The sequence below is a fragment of the Choloepus didactylus genome, chromosome 4, assembly GCF_015220235.1.
Source record: "Choloepus didactylus isolate mChoDid1 chromosome 4, mChoDid1.pri, whole genome shotgun sequence".
NCBI lineage: Eukaryota > Metazoa > Chordata > Mammalia > Pilosa > Megalonychidae > Choloepus > Choloepus didactylus.
Genome location: NC_051310.1, coordinates 111,461,669 through 111,479,057, shown reverse-complemented (window position 1 = coordinate 111,479,057; position 17,389 = coordinate 111,461,669). Strand labels below are relative to the sequence as shown.

The 17,389-nt window shown below is 36.5% G+C and overlaps 1 protein-coding gene across 17 annotated transcripts in view; it reads left to right on the top strand.

Moving 5' to 3' along the window:
* Positions 1–17,389, top strand: part of IQCH (IQ motif containing H) — a 301,965-nt gene that overhangs the window by 1,474 nt on the left and 283,102 nt on the right. For 14 of the 17 annotated variants that reach the window (XR_005216422.1, XR_005216423.1, XM_037833597.1 and 11 more), the window contains exons 2-3: positions 5,760–5,882; positions 6,947–7,041. Coding sequence is in view for 13 of the 17 variants with exons in the window: in XM_037833597.1 (XP_037689525.1) it covers positions 5,760–5,882; positions 6,947–7,041 (218 nt within the window). In the remaining 4 variants the exon portion in view is untranslated. Of the gene's footprint in view, positions 1–5,759; positions 5,883–6,946; positions 7,042–17,389 lie in introns of those variants that run through there. The other 3 variants (XM_037833595.1, XM_037833590.1, XM_037833591.1) reach the window with 1 other exon arrangement.

Sequence of the window (17,389 nt, the reverse complement as noted above, 5' to 3'; positions counted from 1 at the left end):
TAGTTTTCTCAACCTGTTAATCGATGTCTCTTGACTCTGAATTGTACAATGGATCAGAAGAGCTAGGAATAGTCAGGTTTTTGCTAGTCAGCACCCCCACTTGCTAGTTAGCAGTGTTACCTGGGCCCAGCTAAATGAAGCTATGTAGACAAAGAGAGTCTACAATGTTAACTTGATTAATTGAGGCTCACCCCTGCATATACTGTAAAATTCTCCATGGTAATATGTAAAATATGTATAATGAGGAAATTTGGAAGGCATTCCCTTACATTCCCAATGAATCCTGAGTATTTGTGAGCATACAGCACCACTCTCAGACATGCCAACATGCATTCCCCTTTTATCTGGGGCTGCGATTTATTTCCTTCAAGCAGGCTACCAGCAATCAGTACACCTAGTGGAAAGAATACTTGGTTAGGAGTCAGGATGCCAAGTTCTGACCCTGGCTCTGATATTCACCCAGGTAAGATAACTGGGCTAGTCACTTCACCTCTCTCGGCCTCAGTTTCCTCTTCTGTAGGATACATAGCTTGTTTTAGATCCGTTTCTGACTCTAAATTAACCCAGTTTCCCCAAAGCTACAAGATTCCTCTTTACTGTAAAGTGAAGTTCCTTTATTGTTAGCCTAGGCAATCAAATTGCTTCTGGCAACTATGTGTATGTGTGTGTGCATATATACAGATATACCTGATGACTATAAAGCAGAAATACTTTAAATCTCCACTTGTTTCACCCTAATATGTATATTAGGTCTGTGTCTCAATCAGATACGGTGAACAATTCTTTAGACCAGTGGTTCTCAAAGTCGTCCCTGGACCAGCATCATCAGTACACCTGGGAACTTGTGAGAAATACAAATTCTCAGGCCCCAACTCAGACCTACTAAATCAGAAAGTTTGAGGGTAGAGCCTAGCAATGTTTTTATGAACGCTTCAGATAATTCTGAAGCACACTCAAGTTTGAGAGCCATTACTTTAGATTGATTGTAAAATATAAATCATAATATGATTCCAGAGAAAAATTATTACAAAGCTAACATAGCATTTACTGTGTATCATGCACAACCCTAAGTGCTGTATATATTTTAACTCATTTAAATGCAACAAGGTCCCAGGTAAGAAATATTATTATGCCCATGTTATGGAAAGGAAACTGATCAGAGATATTAAGTGACTTGTTCAAGGAAACAGCTAGTAAATGGTGGAGCTAGGATTTGGCTCAAGGCAGAAGACTCTAGGCTCTGTGCTTTCATCCACTGCCTTTCATGAGTACTGTGAAAAGGCCAATATACATAGAAAACGCAAACATTGTTTTCAACCCTTTTTAATTCGTCATTCTTGGTAAAGAAGAAAGTTTCCTCTTGCTGCTTTACACTGCACTAGATATCTAAACCCTGCCTTTTCCACTGAATGTTCATCAATTTAACTTTATGGATAAGGTGCTTTTAGCTTAATGCATCTTCATTCTCAGAAAGAGCATAATGGTTAAGTATGAAGGTACTGGAGTTAGACTGCCTAGTTTTCAATAGTTCTGCCAAGTAACCAAATGTGTTACCTTACACTTAACCTCTTTAAACCTTAGGTTCCCTCTAGTATAAAATGAAGATAATAATATTAAATCACTCATAGGAGTCTGGTAAGGATTAAAATAAAAGCTAACACATAAAGTATACTGCTGAATGTATGTTAGTTATTAGGTATGGTCTTTTGCTCTTTTACATTATTTAGTTCTGTGTCTTTTTAAGTTTAGGCTGCATTATACTCCTAAGTTCCTGGGAGATGAGGAAAAATTGATTTCAACTTGTCTCTTTAACTAGGATTACTCCACTCTTAACTGGAACTTTATTTGTGGGTGTTATTTGGCAACCATTTGGCAAACAAGGTATGCCTTGTTTCCTTCTTAATTACAAGCTGAATTTTTGGATATTCCATTATTCTAGCACAGGATTAGGCCAATAGATGCTGGATGATTGGATAATGATCAACTGATTAATTCAGTCCTCAATAATTTATGTAAGGTTCAAAAATGAATGGAGCCACACTGACATTTACCATTATTTAGAAAACCTTTTTTTCATATGCGGTACAAATAAATTGTGAAAGCATTATTTTGAGAAAATATCTAAAATACTTGAGAGAAAATCTTTGAATACAAATCATCAATATTCTGATTATAAGGTCTTTTTTTGTGCCTTATGAAAACATGTTCCTTGTGTTTGGATTTTCCAAGATAGTTGTGACTGAATATTCTGTCTCATTGTCAGATTGTGTTTCCAAGTAAATGTTTTCATTTTTAATTCAGAAAATGTGATCACCTTCTTTATGGAGAGTTCTACTAGACAGCATTTTGTTAACTACTTAACTTATATCACTTTAAAGTCTATAATCAGACTTTTTACAATTTCAGCTAGATCTTTCCTCAGCTAATTAGAAAAAGTGAGGTTTTACTATAGTTATAATCATTATCATTATAATTGCAATAGTCGCCAACATTTATTAAGAGCCAGACACTGTGCTGAGAGCTTTAGATTGTCTCATTAAATCCTAACAACAATTCTATTAGGTAGAAATGATTTTTAACCCCAATTTACAGAAGAAAAAACTAAGGAACAAAGAAATAAAGTAACTTGCTCAAGATTATACATACAACCAGTGTGTGTCAATCCTTAAATAAGTTATGGCATGTTTGTGAAACAATCTTGAAATGTGATGATATTCTCAGGGATGTTTCCTAGATGCTTGCTTTTGTTAGTGACTCTTAGAAGCTTTATTTTTATTCTTCATTAATAATAATGTGGTGTCTTTTTAGAATATCTTTATAAATGCTTGCTTGTCCCAACTATTAAACATTTGTTGGTGCAACAAGGATTACCTAGTCTTGCAATAAAAATTAGCTTATTAATTAGTTTTGGAAATCACGTTTCAAAAATCCAAGTTATAGGTTACCACCAACTTTGAAAATATTGGATCTAATTGCCAATTTAATTTGATATTATCACTGTCTTTCTTTTCAGTCCCTCTGCCTGGTTTGCGTGGAGCATACAATATAAAAATGGAGATAAAAATAACTAGAAGTGATGAAAATGACTCAAACAAACTCTATCTTTAGCAGAAATGAATAAAATGAAATTATGAGACTGCTTCTGACAATAAGGAGTTGGCTTTCATGGCACTTTTAAATTCTAGAGCAAATCTTTGCTGCATTTAATCTTTCAACTTCTTTATTAAGCAGTCCTGTCCCCAAACTGTCAAAATAATCATCTTCCTCCAAGTAGGAAATGTATGGAAAGCCCAGTGTTTAATAATCACGGAGATGATGGGTAACGTAAAATTTCAGTATGGTAGATTGAATCTATTTGAAGAAAGACCAGTGATTTAGAATTTAACATTTCTTCTGCTATCCAAGACTTGTGGAATATTTTCTGTAGTACTTGCCTTTATTGCAATTATACAGGCAGATGGGTGGTTATTAAGAGGGGAGAAGAAAATACTTGGCAAGTAAAGTAAAAAGTTCTTCAGAAAGAATAAAGGAGCAATTCAATTCTGTGAACTTTTTACTGAGTGCCAGTTTTGTGCAAGGAGTTTCACTGGGTTTTACAATTCAGGAGAGGAGAATTAATATTTGTTGAATGCCCTCCTATGTGGCTAGCACTGTGCAAGCACTTTAGATACTCTAACTCGTTTTATTCTTACCACCATTCTGAGGTAGCTATTAATTAATCCAATTTTCAGGTAAGCTAGCTAAGCCTCTAAGCAGCTAAGTAAGAGTTTTAGTTCCCTAGGCTGCTCAAGCAAATACCATGAAATGGGTCAGGTTAAACAATGGGAATTTATTTGCTTATGGTTTTGAGGCTAAATGAAAGTCCAAATCAAGGTGTCATCAAGGCGATGCTCTCTTCCCAAAGACTGGTGCTCTGGGGCTAGCTGCCAGCGATCCTTGGTCCTTGGCTTCTCTGACACATGGCAGTGGGCATGGTGGCTTCTCCTGGCCTCTCTGTTCTCTTCTGGGTTCCCTTGAATTTCAGCTTCTTGCTTCTGTGGCTTTCTGTCTCTATGTTTGAATTTCATCCTGCTTATAAAGGACTCCACTAATAGGATTAAGACCCTCCTGATTGGACTGGGTCACACCTTCATTGAAGTAACCTCATCAAAAGGTCCTACTTACAATAGGTTCACACCCACAGGAATGGATTAAATTTAAGAACATGTTTTTTGGGGGTACATACAGCTCCAAACTATCATAGTAACTTTCTCAAGATCAGTTTAATAAAGGAGGAAGGAAGTAGGATACCAGTTAATATTTGCCTGGCTCCAAAGCCTATATTCATTCATTTTCACACGTTATCTCGTTTTCATTCAACAATTCTAAGAGGTAAGGTAATTATTCTTTTTTTTTTTTTCCCTTGATGAAGAAACTAAAGATTCAGGAAATTTGGATGCCATTCATAGAGATCATGTGACTCATAAGTGGTAGAGTTAAGAATTCTTCTCAGCTGCCTTTTGTTCTGTTCTTACTATGTACCAGACCTATTATATATATCTCAAAACTCTATGAAGTACTATTTTCCATACAAGGCAGATGAAGAAAACAAATATTCAGTTCTCTGATGAGTAATCCAGTGCTGTTTTCATACCCCTAGCAGCTGACAGGCATAATTGTAGAATGATACACAAAGCTACAAATACTGGAAAAGGGAAATGTATATTGCATTCAAAGGAGGAACCAAATTATGGGCCTAGAAATGGGACTTGCCCTGGAACTGCTTCTTTGTACTTTCCAACTGTCTTTAGATAATAAATGGTGAATCAGCTTGCAGCAGTAATTTGGACAAAATAATGGAAAGAAGTACATTTTCATCCTTGGTGCCTACAAGAAAACAATAGGTGTGTTCAGATTTCAATCTGTGAGCCCTGAAGCCTTTACATGATGATTTGTGCAGAGTAAAAATGACCAGATGTGTCTGCCAGTTTGTAATGCCCATTGGTGAAAAGAGGCAATTTCTGATCTTTTGAATACTTGGCTCCATGGAAACATTTGAAAGTAGTCAATCACAGGTTGGATCAATGTGGGTCTAGCTATACTAATAGATAAAAGGTAACTATTTCAAAATGCCTTTAGCAACCCAGTCTGCAGATTGTTATTGGTGTGACTATTGCTGAAACAGGTGTTGGGTTCATAAATTTGCATAACAAAATGTTTTTCTGGTGACAGCAGCCCATATAATAATTGGTGCCATCTGTAATTATCTGTTGAAATTTGTTTTCTAATATGAATACAGAGGATCTTACACTATCTAATTTCATAATGCCCATTTTATTCTGAGGGTGCTTGACATTGGAGAGATGTTCATCATTTCTGAGAAAAATATTAATTGAAGGAAAATGTTAAAGTAGTAACATGTTGCTTTTTAATCATGGATCATTTTCATTTTTGACTACATGAAACAAAAACAAAGCCACAGCACCCAGCACCGCTTCTTCAGAGTAGTAAGCAGGGAAGATACAGCTAGGATGGAAAACCAACAGGTCCTATCAACATATTTAGAATATTCTTTTGAAAGGCACTACTTCTACTAGAAGTTTTGCTGGAAGTTTTCTGTTTTCTTACCTTTTAGAACCAAAGAGATAGTCCTTTTCAATGAGTACCATAAAATCAACTTTAGCAATTCAAACACGCTGCAAACCTTTAAAATAAATAAATATTATAGATGGCTATTTGTATATATATTCTTTCACTATTTTATATTTTTATACCTACAGGTCCATGAAGACCTTTATCAGTTGAAGGAGAAATTAACAAAATTCCCACTTGCAGAAAAAGGAGACACACTAGATATTCAGGATCTTGAAACAGCAATCAAAAGGACTGAAATGGGGTTAAGAGTAAGTAAAGCTTTAGATATTAAATAAGATATTGGAAAGAGGCAAAGATTCCTCTAAAAGAAAAGAATCGTGGTTCTCATAAGACCCTGAGTAATTCTGTAACTGAGTTGGACTAAAGACAATCATTAGCATTCTCCATTCTATTCCTTTTTAAATAATAATGATTGTTACTGATTGATTGTTTTACATCCTGTCAGAGTCCATAGAGAATTTAAGGAGATGTTGATAATGTACATTTATGGACTGACAATCCGTAACATACGGTTTGATGAAAAGTCTTAGAATTTACAAAGTAATTACTATCAGTCCAACAATATACCTACCAAAAAGGATTCATACCAATGCATTATATTGTGGGTATCTACCAGATTAACCCAGATTTTTAAAATATGAAAATTGACTTTTCCCTAATAGCTTAAATATTTTGAGATAATTCATTCTTACAATATTGTAATGCAGTGGATAAAACTAAAGAAATATGCCAGTTTTAGAACAGAGAAATAAAGTAGATAGAAATGTCATCATTATAGGTGGATCTCTGAGGGTAGGAGAGAATCCAATCTTCAAATTAGAATAATATTCACTTATGAAATAAGGATGCATTAGCTAATGAGGTCCATCTTCCAGATAAGGTCCATCTTCATCTTCTAGGCCTCTTACTGTCAAGTATCTCTGCTCTTGCTTCAGACTTTGTCTACCGTGTTATCAGTTTCATCTCTCCACTCCTGAGGTTGTGAGAAATGTGAGGTATTTTGTAGCCTCATCAGACTAGCATATCATTGCCCTATATTATCTGATGGTGAGAGGACTGGACTCAGCTGGAGTCTTTGCACTGGCCATTTTAAAGAATCTCTTACCTAAAGGCCAAATTAAAGTTAAAGTAAAGTTAAAGTAATTTGGCCTTGAGATGCTTAATGAGACCTTAGGCATGTAATAAACACATAGCATGTTGTATCTTTTGGCTTAATTATACAATTCAGAGTGTTAAGCTAATGAAATGGAATACATTAGCTGAGTGTCTTCAGTCCACTATAATAGCCTAAACTTTGACTTTTTTGTAACAGATTCATATCGAAAAGTATTTAAGTGTTGTAAACCATCATGTGTTAACGACTCCTGTTTATGACAAGAACTTATTTTCTCCTCGGGCTTCAAAATGGTAAGTAAAATGGCCATTTTAGAGCCCAAGGTAAATACTATAAAAAACAACTTTTCTCACTCAGGTGAAGTGACTGTAAAGGCAAAATTTTCTTTACATTGTTCACATCCATCTTACTAATTTCAGTGGGAGTTTTGCATAAGAAGTTGATGGTAAAATTTGGACTTTAAGTTTATTCTAGTGAGTTCTAATATATGACAATTTTTCTGGGTCCTGAGTTTAATGTTACTTTTTTTTCTTAGTTAAAAATATTCAAAATTCAACTCCTAAAGAAAATATTTTAGTGTAAATCAATTTATGCTACTTCATTTCTAGTTTCTGGAATGTCATATGTGCTTTATTATAAAGATGATTTTGGTATCCAGGGTAAACACAAAACAAAAATAATGAAATTTGCTTGATGTGTTCTACATGTGATATATCTTAAGAGATTATTTATTAAAACTAGAATTGAGTTTAAAAGAAGTGAACTCTTACCTTACTTTGGACCTTCTTACATTTAGGCCTTCTAAATTTGAGTGAATATTAAGTTAAACTTATACATTAAACCTAAAAATCTTATTGACCCTTATTTGTGTTTTTTTAATATATATATATACCCAGCCTAAGTGACTAATATCAGGCAGTGGAGTCACATTTCAGAAATGATACACAAGGAATCATGGAAAGCTAAGATTCAACCAAGTCCCAGTACTCACTAATGGGAGCAGAGCCTTGTTCATCCGTTGTACCTGCCTCTCTTTCCCCCACCTGACTTTAGTGTCATAGGCATCCCTCATCCCTTGGTATTGGCAACCCTTTCCTGGTCTCCCCGCTTCTAGCTGGGCTTTTTGCAAACATAAAGCTCTGTCATCTCAGGTTGCTCTATTTGTCATAGTTCCATCCACTACTACTGCCTAGAAGGCATTTGTATTAGTTATCTATTGCTGCATAACAAATTACCCAAAGCTTAATAGCTTAAAACAACAGATACTTAATATTTCTTTGTTTCTATGGGTCAGGAATCTGGACACAGCTTGCCTAAGTGCCTCTGGCTCAGGGTCTCTCACAAGGCTGAGATCTAAGCGTGTTGGCAGGGATGGTCTCATCTGAAGGCTCAACTGGGGGAAGGGAGAGGGGAGGAGATCTGCTTCCAAGCCCACTCACATTTTTACTGGCAGGTCTTGGTTCCTTGCCATGTAAGTCTCTCTTAAGCTGCCTTAGTATCTTCACAATTTGGCAGCTGGTGATCTGAGAGAGACCCGGAGAGCAAAAGAGAGCTCCCCAGGTGGAAATCGGTCTTTTTGTAACCTAATCTCAGAAGTTATAGTCTATCTGTTCTGTTCATTAGCAGTGAGTCACTAGGTCCAGTTTACATTCAAGGGGAAGGTACTATACAAGGGCTTGAATACCAGGGAGTGGAGCTTATTGGGGGCCATCTTGGAGACTTCTAGGTCTTCTACTTATCTTCTTGGTTCAACTTGGGTCTGTCATCTCTATTAAGTTTTCCCTTGGTTCCTTAAGTCATTTCTGAATTTTCATAGCATTCAATATCTATAAAACTTATTTGGCACACATCATTTACTGCCTTATTTCAGTGATTACTTTTTCAGTGTCCTAGATGGGGATACCTGTAAGTAATCCCAGTTTACAATAGTGTCTTGCACATGGTAGGGCCTCAATAAATGTTTGCTCTTGATGATAACATTTTATCCATTACATGTATGGTATCTGAAGCAGATTTATCTATATTATCTCATTTGATCCTTAAAATAACCATCTCATAAATTTTGACAAGTATTACCCCATTTTATTTTATAAATAAATAAAATGAGGTCATAGACTTTAAAGGACTTGACCCAAATCTTAAAATTGGTGAATAGAGCCAAACTAGATTCCAGATCCCTCAACTCCCAATGTTCTTTTCACTAATTGAAATCCTCTTTGCACATATTAGAATCATTAGCCAAAGTCAATGTATCAAATATATGTCCTGTATTTGAGGCTCGGAAGATAGGAATTGGCTATGTATGACTCAAAACCCTTGTCTCTCTTAGAAAGCTGGGAAGTATTATAAATAACTAACCTCTGTCTGGCAAATAATTAGCATGTGATCAGAGGAGATGCACTACTTGGGGAATGGGAGAAAAGTCACTTCAGAATGCCAGTCTTGAGCTGAAAACCTGGAGAAGCAGGAAGGTCCTTTATGTCCACATCATATGGGCATTTTGATATAGGGATGCTATCTGTCACCATTATTTCTTTTTGGTGTCAGCATACTGACTCTCCGGAGCTCTATCAAGTTCTGGGAGTATGGTGAATCTAAAACTTATCCTTTTACCTTCTCCTTTGATACCTACATTAGCATACCAAATGAGACCACCTTTTCAGCTCATATTTAATTCAAGCCAAGAAGTATTAAATGAGTTTATGCTATGTACTAGCACAATAGCTGGTATGCTATAGAATTCAAAAGAAGCTTCCTTCCTCAAGGATCTTAGAGTCTAGTCAGAAAGACATACTCTGTGCACACAAATGAGCCAAATTACATTGCATGGTGGCACATGATTAAAAGGTGATGGGAAATCAGAACACTGAGAAATTCATATGGGCTACTATAGTCTGGAAAGACATCAAGGGAAAATTAGCACTTGAGCTCAGGCATGTAGAAAAGAAAAGCGAGGGCTTTCCAAGAAGGAAAAAAAAATATGAATGAAGAATCACAAAGAAAATAAACATGGCACGTTTTTTCAATTGTGAAGGCCATTGTGCCTGGAAGAGAGGAATAGGGGGGAAATGGAATAGCTTAATTGGGGACATAATGAGCTAGAGTTTATTCTAGATAGTACAGTTTAAATTTATCTTCAAAGGAATTAGGTAGCCATTGAAGGTTTTTGTGTCAAGTTGTGATATGATGAGAGTGAAATTTTATAAAGATTAATCTGGAGACACAGTATAGAGTACATTGGAAAGAATATAGTGTAAATGTAGGAAATCAGTGGATAAATTACTATAATTATTCAAGTATTCATTTATTCATTTATTTATCATATACTCAACAAACATGTTTTAAACAGCTTCTGTTTACCAAGCACTGTGCTAGATCCAGGAGGAATTTAGTCATGAACCTTATCCTTGCAACTCAGTCTAGCCTGAGGTACATAGACCTGGACAAAGTTGATGGCAAAGGGAGTAAAAGAAAAAGATAGGTTTGAGATATTTGTAAGGACTCTCAATGGACATGAGATTGTATATAAATAGAATGAGTGAGACTCAAGAATATCCCCAAGATTTTGAGCCTGGGCACTGAGAAGGTAGAGGAACCACTGATCTAAGATAACTAAGAGGAAAGGTCAGCTTGAGGAGAAAAGAGCTAATTTTGCTTTTGAGTTTGAGTTTACCTGGAACTTTCTAGTGGAGATGGGATTGGGTTTTAGGGAAGACTGAGTAGGAGATTGGGGTTTCATGAAGTTGTGTTTCTTTTCTTTTTTTTTAAATTGTGGTAAATATATGTCATGTAAAATTTAACATTTTAACCATTTTTAAGTGTACAATTTAGTGGTATTAAGTACTTTCACAATGTTGTATAACATTCACCACTATTTATTTCCAGAACATTTTCATCATCCCATACAGGAACTCTGTACTCATTAAGCAATAACTCCCCATTCACCCTCCCCCAGCCCCTGGTAACCTCTAGTCTACTTTCTGTCTATATGAATTTTCATATTCTAGATATCTCATATAAGTGGAATCATACAATATTTGTCCTTTTGTGTCTGGCTTCTTTCACTTAGCATAATGTTTTCAAGGTTCATCTATGTTGTAGCCTGTATCAGAATTTCATTCCTTTTTATGGATGAAATAATATTCCATTGCATGTATATACTACATTTTATTTATTCTTTTATCTGTCAGTGGATCCTTGGATACTTTCCACCTTTTGGCTATTGTGAATAATGCTGCTATGAACATTGGCTTACAAGTATCTGTTTGAATCTCTGCTGTTGATTCTTTGGGGTATATACCTAGGACTGTAATTACTGAATTATATAGTAATTCTATGTTTAACTTCTTGAAGTGCCACCAAACTGTTTTCCACAATGGCTGCACAATTTTACATCCTCATTAGCAGTGTATAAGGGTTCCAGTTTCTCCATATCCTCATCAACACTTGTTATTTTCCCTTTTTCCCAATGGGTATGAAGCAGTTTTGACTTGAATTTCCCTAGTGACTAATGATGAACATCTTTTCATGTGGTTTATGGCCATTTGTATATTTTCTATTTTTTATCATATTTTTATTGTAAAATATAACATATATACATAGAAGTAATAACTTTGCAAGTGCAATTTAACAAGTAGAGAGCAAATTTCAAAGAATGTTAAAGGTTACAGTTCCACAGCTTCAGTTATTCCTTATTATGAAATATAATATATATATAAAAAGGTAATATCTTTCAAAGTATGATTTAACAAGTAGATATATAGGAAGTTTCCAAAATTGTTATGAATTATAATGCCATAGTTTCAGTTATTTCCTTATTATGAAATAGAACATATATACAAAAAGGTATAGCTTTTAAATTACAGTTTAAAAAGCAGCTATAGAACAAATTTCAAAGGATGCTATGGGTTACAGTTCCACCATTTCAATTCTTTCCTTCTAGCTATTCTAATACCCTAGCAACTAAGAAAAAGAAAATTGTATAAAGATTCAGTATTCTTAATCCCTTGTTAAATTCCGTCTTGTCTATTGCTACCCTTTCCTCTAGTTTAATCATTTTTCTGATCTTCGGGGATGTCTAGGCAGTGACCACCCTAACCTGTTCATATTGAAAAAGGGTGTCAACTTTATGAGCCAAGTGGACACATCTAATTGATGTTCTTAAAGAAGCTACTGCCTTTGGGTTTTGGGACTTAGCTCGCATAGGAGCTCTCTGAAGGATTTAAGTTTCTGAAGAATAAACTTAGTGAGTGAAACTTTTATAGAGTCTCAGATAGGGATCCGGGTATTCTTTAAGGTTTTTGGGACTATTGTTGAATTGGGCTTATCATATTGTGGTCATTTGGCATATCTAGGTAAAGCTTGCATAGGAGTAACCTCCAGGACAGCCTCTAGACTCTATTTGAATTCTCTGAGCCACTAAGACCTTATTTTGTTGCCTTTCTTTTCTCCTTTTTGGTCAAAAAGGTATTCTCAATCCCTCGATGCCAGGGTCAGGCTCATTCATGGAATCCATGTCCTGTGTCACCAGGAAGGCTCATTCATCTTGGGAGTCCCAGGTTGGGGGGATGGTGATGAATTTATTTGCAGAGTTAGGCTTAGAGAGAGAGTCCACATTGGAGCAACAAAAGAGGTTCTCTGGAGGTGACTCCTAGGCATAGTTACAGGTGGGCTTAGCCTCCCCTTTACAACCATAAGTTTCACCTGAGCAAGCCTCAAGATTGACGGCTTGACTTAAAAAGTAGGGGGTTCCTAAATTCACATAGCATATATTATGTCCACAATACTCGAACTGCATCTCACATTATCATCACTTAGTTGTACAGTCCTCATCACCCTCCATTTTAAACAATTCTCATGACCCAAAACATCTTGTAGCTCTTGTCAGCCCTTAATTATTTGTCCCTAGTATATGTGTAATACTACTATGGTATTCCTATTAATTATAGTCCCTAGTATGCAATATGTAGATTTTTCCCGTATACCCTTCTGTTATCAACACTCTGTGCTAGTGTCATACCTTAGAAATGCATCGTGCAAGCACCTATCTATATTTCTGGTGCTGAGCTCTGGGAAACATGCCTTTAAACAACCCCTTTCAATCCTATTCACCTTCAATACTGCTCTGATACTTATAATTCCATTAACAGTCATCACCCCTATCCATTACCATACCTTTGAATTCACCATCATTAACATATCTAAATATCTTAGTTTATCATTCCCCCTCACTAGCTACTGTCTATCACTAGGTCCCCAATATTCTGTATTATAAGACATTGATTTCACATTGTTCAGATAGTTCACAGAAGTGATAACATACAAAATCTCTCCTTTTGTGTCTGACTTATTTCACTCAGAATTATATCTTCAAGGTTATCTATGTTATGTTTCAGGACCTTGTTGTGTCTCACTGCTGCATAGTATTCCTTTGTAGTATATACTACATTTTGTTTATCCATTCGTCTGTTTAAGGACACTTGGATTGTTTCCATCTCTTGGCAGTTGTGAACAATGCTGCTATGAACATCGGTGTACAAATGTCTGTTCATATCATTGCTTTCAAGTCTTCTAGGTATATACCGAAAAATGGAATTGCTGGATCATAGGGTAATTCAATATCTAGTTTTCTAAGAAACTGCCAAACTGTCTTCCAGAGTGGCTGTACCATTATATAGACCCACCAGCAATGAATAAGTGCTCCAATTTCTCCACGTCCTCTCCAGCATTTGTATTTTCCTGTTTGTTTGATGGCAGCCATTCTTATTAGTGCAAGATAATGTCTCACTGTGGTCTTGATATGCATCTCCCTAATAGCTAGTGAATGAACATTTTTTCTTGTGTTTTTTTAGCCATTTGTATTTCCTCTTCGGAGAAGCATCTTTTCATATCTGTGCCAGTTGGATATATTATGTCCCCCAAGAAAAAGTCATGATCTTTTTAATCCAATCTCGTGGGATATTGGCATTAGATTGTTTTCATGGAGATGTGACCCACCCAACTGTGAGTGACACCTTTGATTAGGCTGTGATTTCTTGATTGAATGTTTCCATGGATATGTGTGGCCCCACCCATTTAGCCTGAGCCTTGATTGGTTTACTGGAGCCATATATAAGAGTTCAGACAGAAGGACCTTGCTGCTGCAGCTGATACATTTTGAAAACAGCCGTTGAAAGCTGACACTGATATTTTGGAGAACACCATTTTGAAATGCAACCTGGGAGCGAGCAGATGCCAGCCACATGCCTTCCCAGCTGACAGAGATTTTCCGGATGCCAATGGCCTTTCTCCAGTGAAGATACCCTATCATTGATGCCTTACCTTGGACACTTTATGGCCTTAAGACTGTAACTTTGTAACCAAATAAACCCCCTTAATAAAAGCCAAATCCATTTCTGGTATTTTGCATTCTGGCAGCATTAGCAAACTGGAACAATATCTTTTGCCCATGTTATAATTGGGCTGTTTGTACTATTGTTGTTGAGTTGCAGCATTTCTTTGTATATGCAAGATGTCAGTCTCTTATCAGATACATGGTTTCCAAATATTTTCTCCCATTGCGTTGGCTGCCTCTTCACCTTTTTGACAAATTCCTTTGAGGTATAGAAGCTTTTTATTTTGAGGAGTTCCCATTTATCTATCTTTTCTTTAAGTTGCTTGTGCCTTAGGTGTAAGGTCTAAGAAGCAACCTCATAATACTAGATCTTGAAGATCTTTCCCTACGTTGTCTTCTAGGAGTTTTATGGTACTGACTCTTATTTTGAGGTCTTTGATCCACTTTGAGTTAATTTTTGTATAGGATATGAGGTAGGATTCTCTTTCATTCTTTTGGATATGGATATCTAGCCCTCCCAGCCCCATTGTTGAGGAGACTGTTTGGTCCCAGTTCAGTGGATTTGGGTGCCTTACCAAAAGTCAGTTGACCATATATCTGGGAGTCTATTTCTGAACTCTCAATTCAATTCCATTGATCAATATGTCTATCTTTATGCCAATACCATGCTGTTTTGACCACTGTAGCTTTATAGTAGAATTCGACATCTGAAAGTGTAAGTCCTCCCACTTTCATTCTTGTTTTTTAGGATGTTTTTGACTATTCAAGGCCCCTTTCTTTTCCAAATAAATTTGATAACTAGCTTTTCCAATTCCGCAATGTAGGTTGTTGGAATTTTGGTTGGAATTGCATTGAATCTCTAGATCAGTTTGGGTAGAATTGACATCTTAACAATGTTTTGTCTTCCTATCCATGAGCATGGAATAGTTTTCCACCTATTTATGTCCTCTTTTTTTTCTTTTAGTAAAATTTTTTTATTTTCTGTACAGAGATCTTTTACATCCTTGACTAAGTTTATTCCTAGGTACTTGATTTTTTTAGTTGCTATTATGAATGAATTTTTTTTTTAATGCCTCTTCAGTTAGGTCATTGCTAGTGTATAGGAACATTACTGACTTATGTGTATTAATCGTATATCCTGCCACTCTGCTGAATTTGTTTATTAGCTCCAGTAGCTTGTGGTCAAATTCTCAGGGTTTTGCAAATACAAGATCATATCATCTGCAAATAATGACAGTTTTACTTCTTCCTTTCCAATTTGGATACCTTGTGTATCTTTGTCTTGGCGAATTGCTCTGGCTAGAACTTCTAGCACAATGTTGTGTTATAGAGGTGACCCTGGGCATCCTTATCTCATTCCCAATGTTGGGGGAAGGTTTTCAGCCTCTCACCATTGAGTACTATGCTGGCTTTGGGTTTTCATATATGCCTTTTAGCATATTGAGGAAGGTTTCTTCAATTCCTACCTTTTAAAGTTTTTTTTTCATCAAAAAGCATTGTTGAATTTTGTCAAATGCTTTTTCAGCATTTATCGGACAGTCATTTGATTTTTCCCTTTTGATTGTTAATGTGTTGAATTACATGAATTGTTTTCCTTATGTTGAACCACCTGTGCCAGTTTGAATGTATTATGTCCCCCCAAACACCATTATCTTTGATGTAAACTTGTGTGGGCAGACCTATCAATGTTAATTAGATTGTTATTCTTTGAGTGTTTCCATGGAGATGTGCCCCACCCAACTGTGGGTGATGACTCTGATTGGATAATTTCCATGGAGGCGTTAGACCGCCCATTCAGGGTAGGTCTGAATTAAATTACTGGAGCCATATAAATGAGCTGACAAACAGAACGAACTCAGTGCAGCTGTGAGTGACATTTAGAAGAGGAGCTACAGCCAAGAGGGACACTTTGAAGAAAGCACAGGAGCTGCAGATGAGAGACATTTTGAGGACGGCCATTGGAAGCAGACTCTTGCTCTGGAGAAGCTAAGAGAGGACAGGTACCCCAAGTGCAACTACAAGTGACATTTTTGAGGAAGTGCAGCCTAGAGAGGAATGTCCTGGGAGAAAGCCATTTTGAAACCAGAATTTTGGAGCAGACGCCAACCACGTGCCTTCCCAGCTAACAGAGGTTTTCTGGACACCATTGGTCATCCTCCAGTGAAAGTACCTGATTGCTGATGTGTTACCTTGGACACTTTATGGCCTTAAGACTGTAACTGTGTAACCAAATAAACCCCCTTTTATAAAAGCCAATTCATCTCTGGTGTTTTGCATTCTGGCAGCATTAGCAAACTAGAACACCACCCTTGTATGCCAGGAATGAACCCCACTTGCTCGTGGTGTATAATTCTTTTAATGTGCCTTTGGATTTGATTTGCAAGTACTTTGTTGAGAATTTTTGCATCTGTATTCGTTAGGGAGATTGGCCTATGGTTTTCCTTTTTTGTAGTGTCTTTATCTGGTTTTGGTATCCGAGTCATATTAGCTTCATAAAATGAGTTATGTAGTATTCTTTTTTCTTCAATTTTTTTAAAGAATTGGAGCAGGAATGGTGTCAATTCTTTTTTGGAAAGTTTGATAAAATTCCCCTGTGAAGCCATCTGGCCCTGGACTTTTATTTGTAGGTAGAGTTTTGGTGACAGATTGGATCTCTTTGCTTGTGATTGATTTGTTGAAGTCTTCCATTTCTTCTTGGTCAGTCTAGGTTATTCATGTGTTTCCAGGAAATTGTCCATTTCCTCTAAACTGTCTAGCTTGTTGGCATACAGTTGTTCATGGTATCCTCTTACAATTTTTTTTAAATTTCTTCAGGATCTGTAGTAATTATCCCCTTCTCATTTCTGATTCTGTTTATTTGGGTCTTTTGTTTATTTGGAATTGACTTCCAGGAGTGGTTCTTGGAGCATATCTTTCTGAGTCAATTCAATAATATAATCACTGGAAGCCTGCCAAGTCTGTATGGGTCCTGCAAGCAGATGCTAGGAATACCTTTCGGTCATGGCTGTGAATGTGTGGTGCTAAAGAGGCATGGAAGTTGAAAATGAAATGAGATAGGCCAAGATCAGAAAACTGGAGAAAAGCCCAAAAAGGGCCATCAAAGTAAGGAGGCCTATGGCAGTTTCTGGGAACCAAAGCATGAGTCACAGAGAATGGCTCAAGGAGGAAGAAAAGCCTCAGAAGTAAACGGAAATTGAAAAATAGGAGAATCCAGGAAATCAGAGACTATTTGCCCATGGCTAACATTTTCTCTGCATCCAAGTTAATAGTCGCACCTGGTACTGCACTTGCATGGAGTGCCCTAAGTA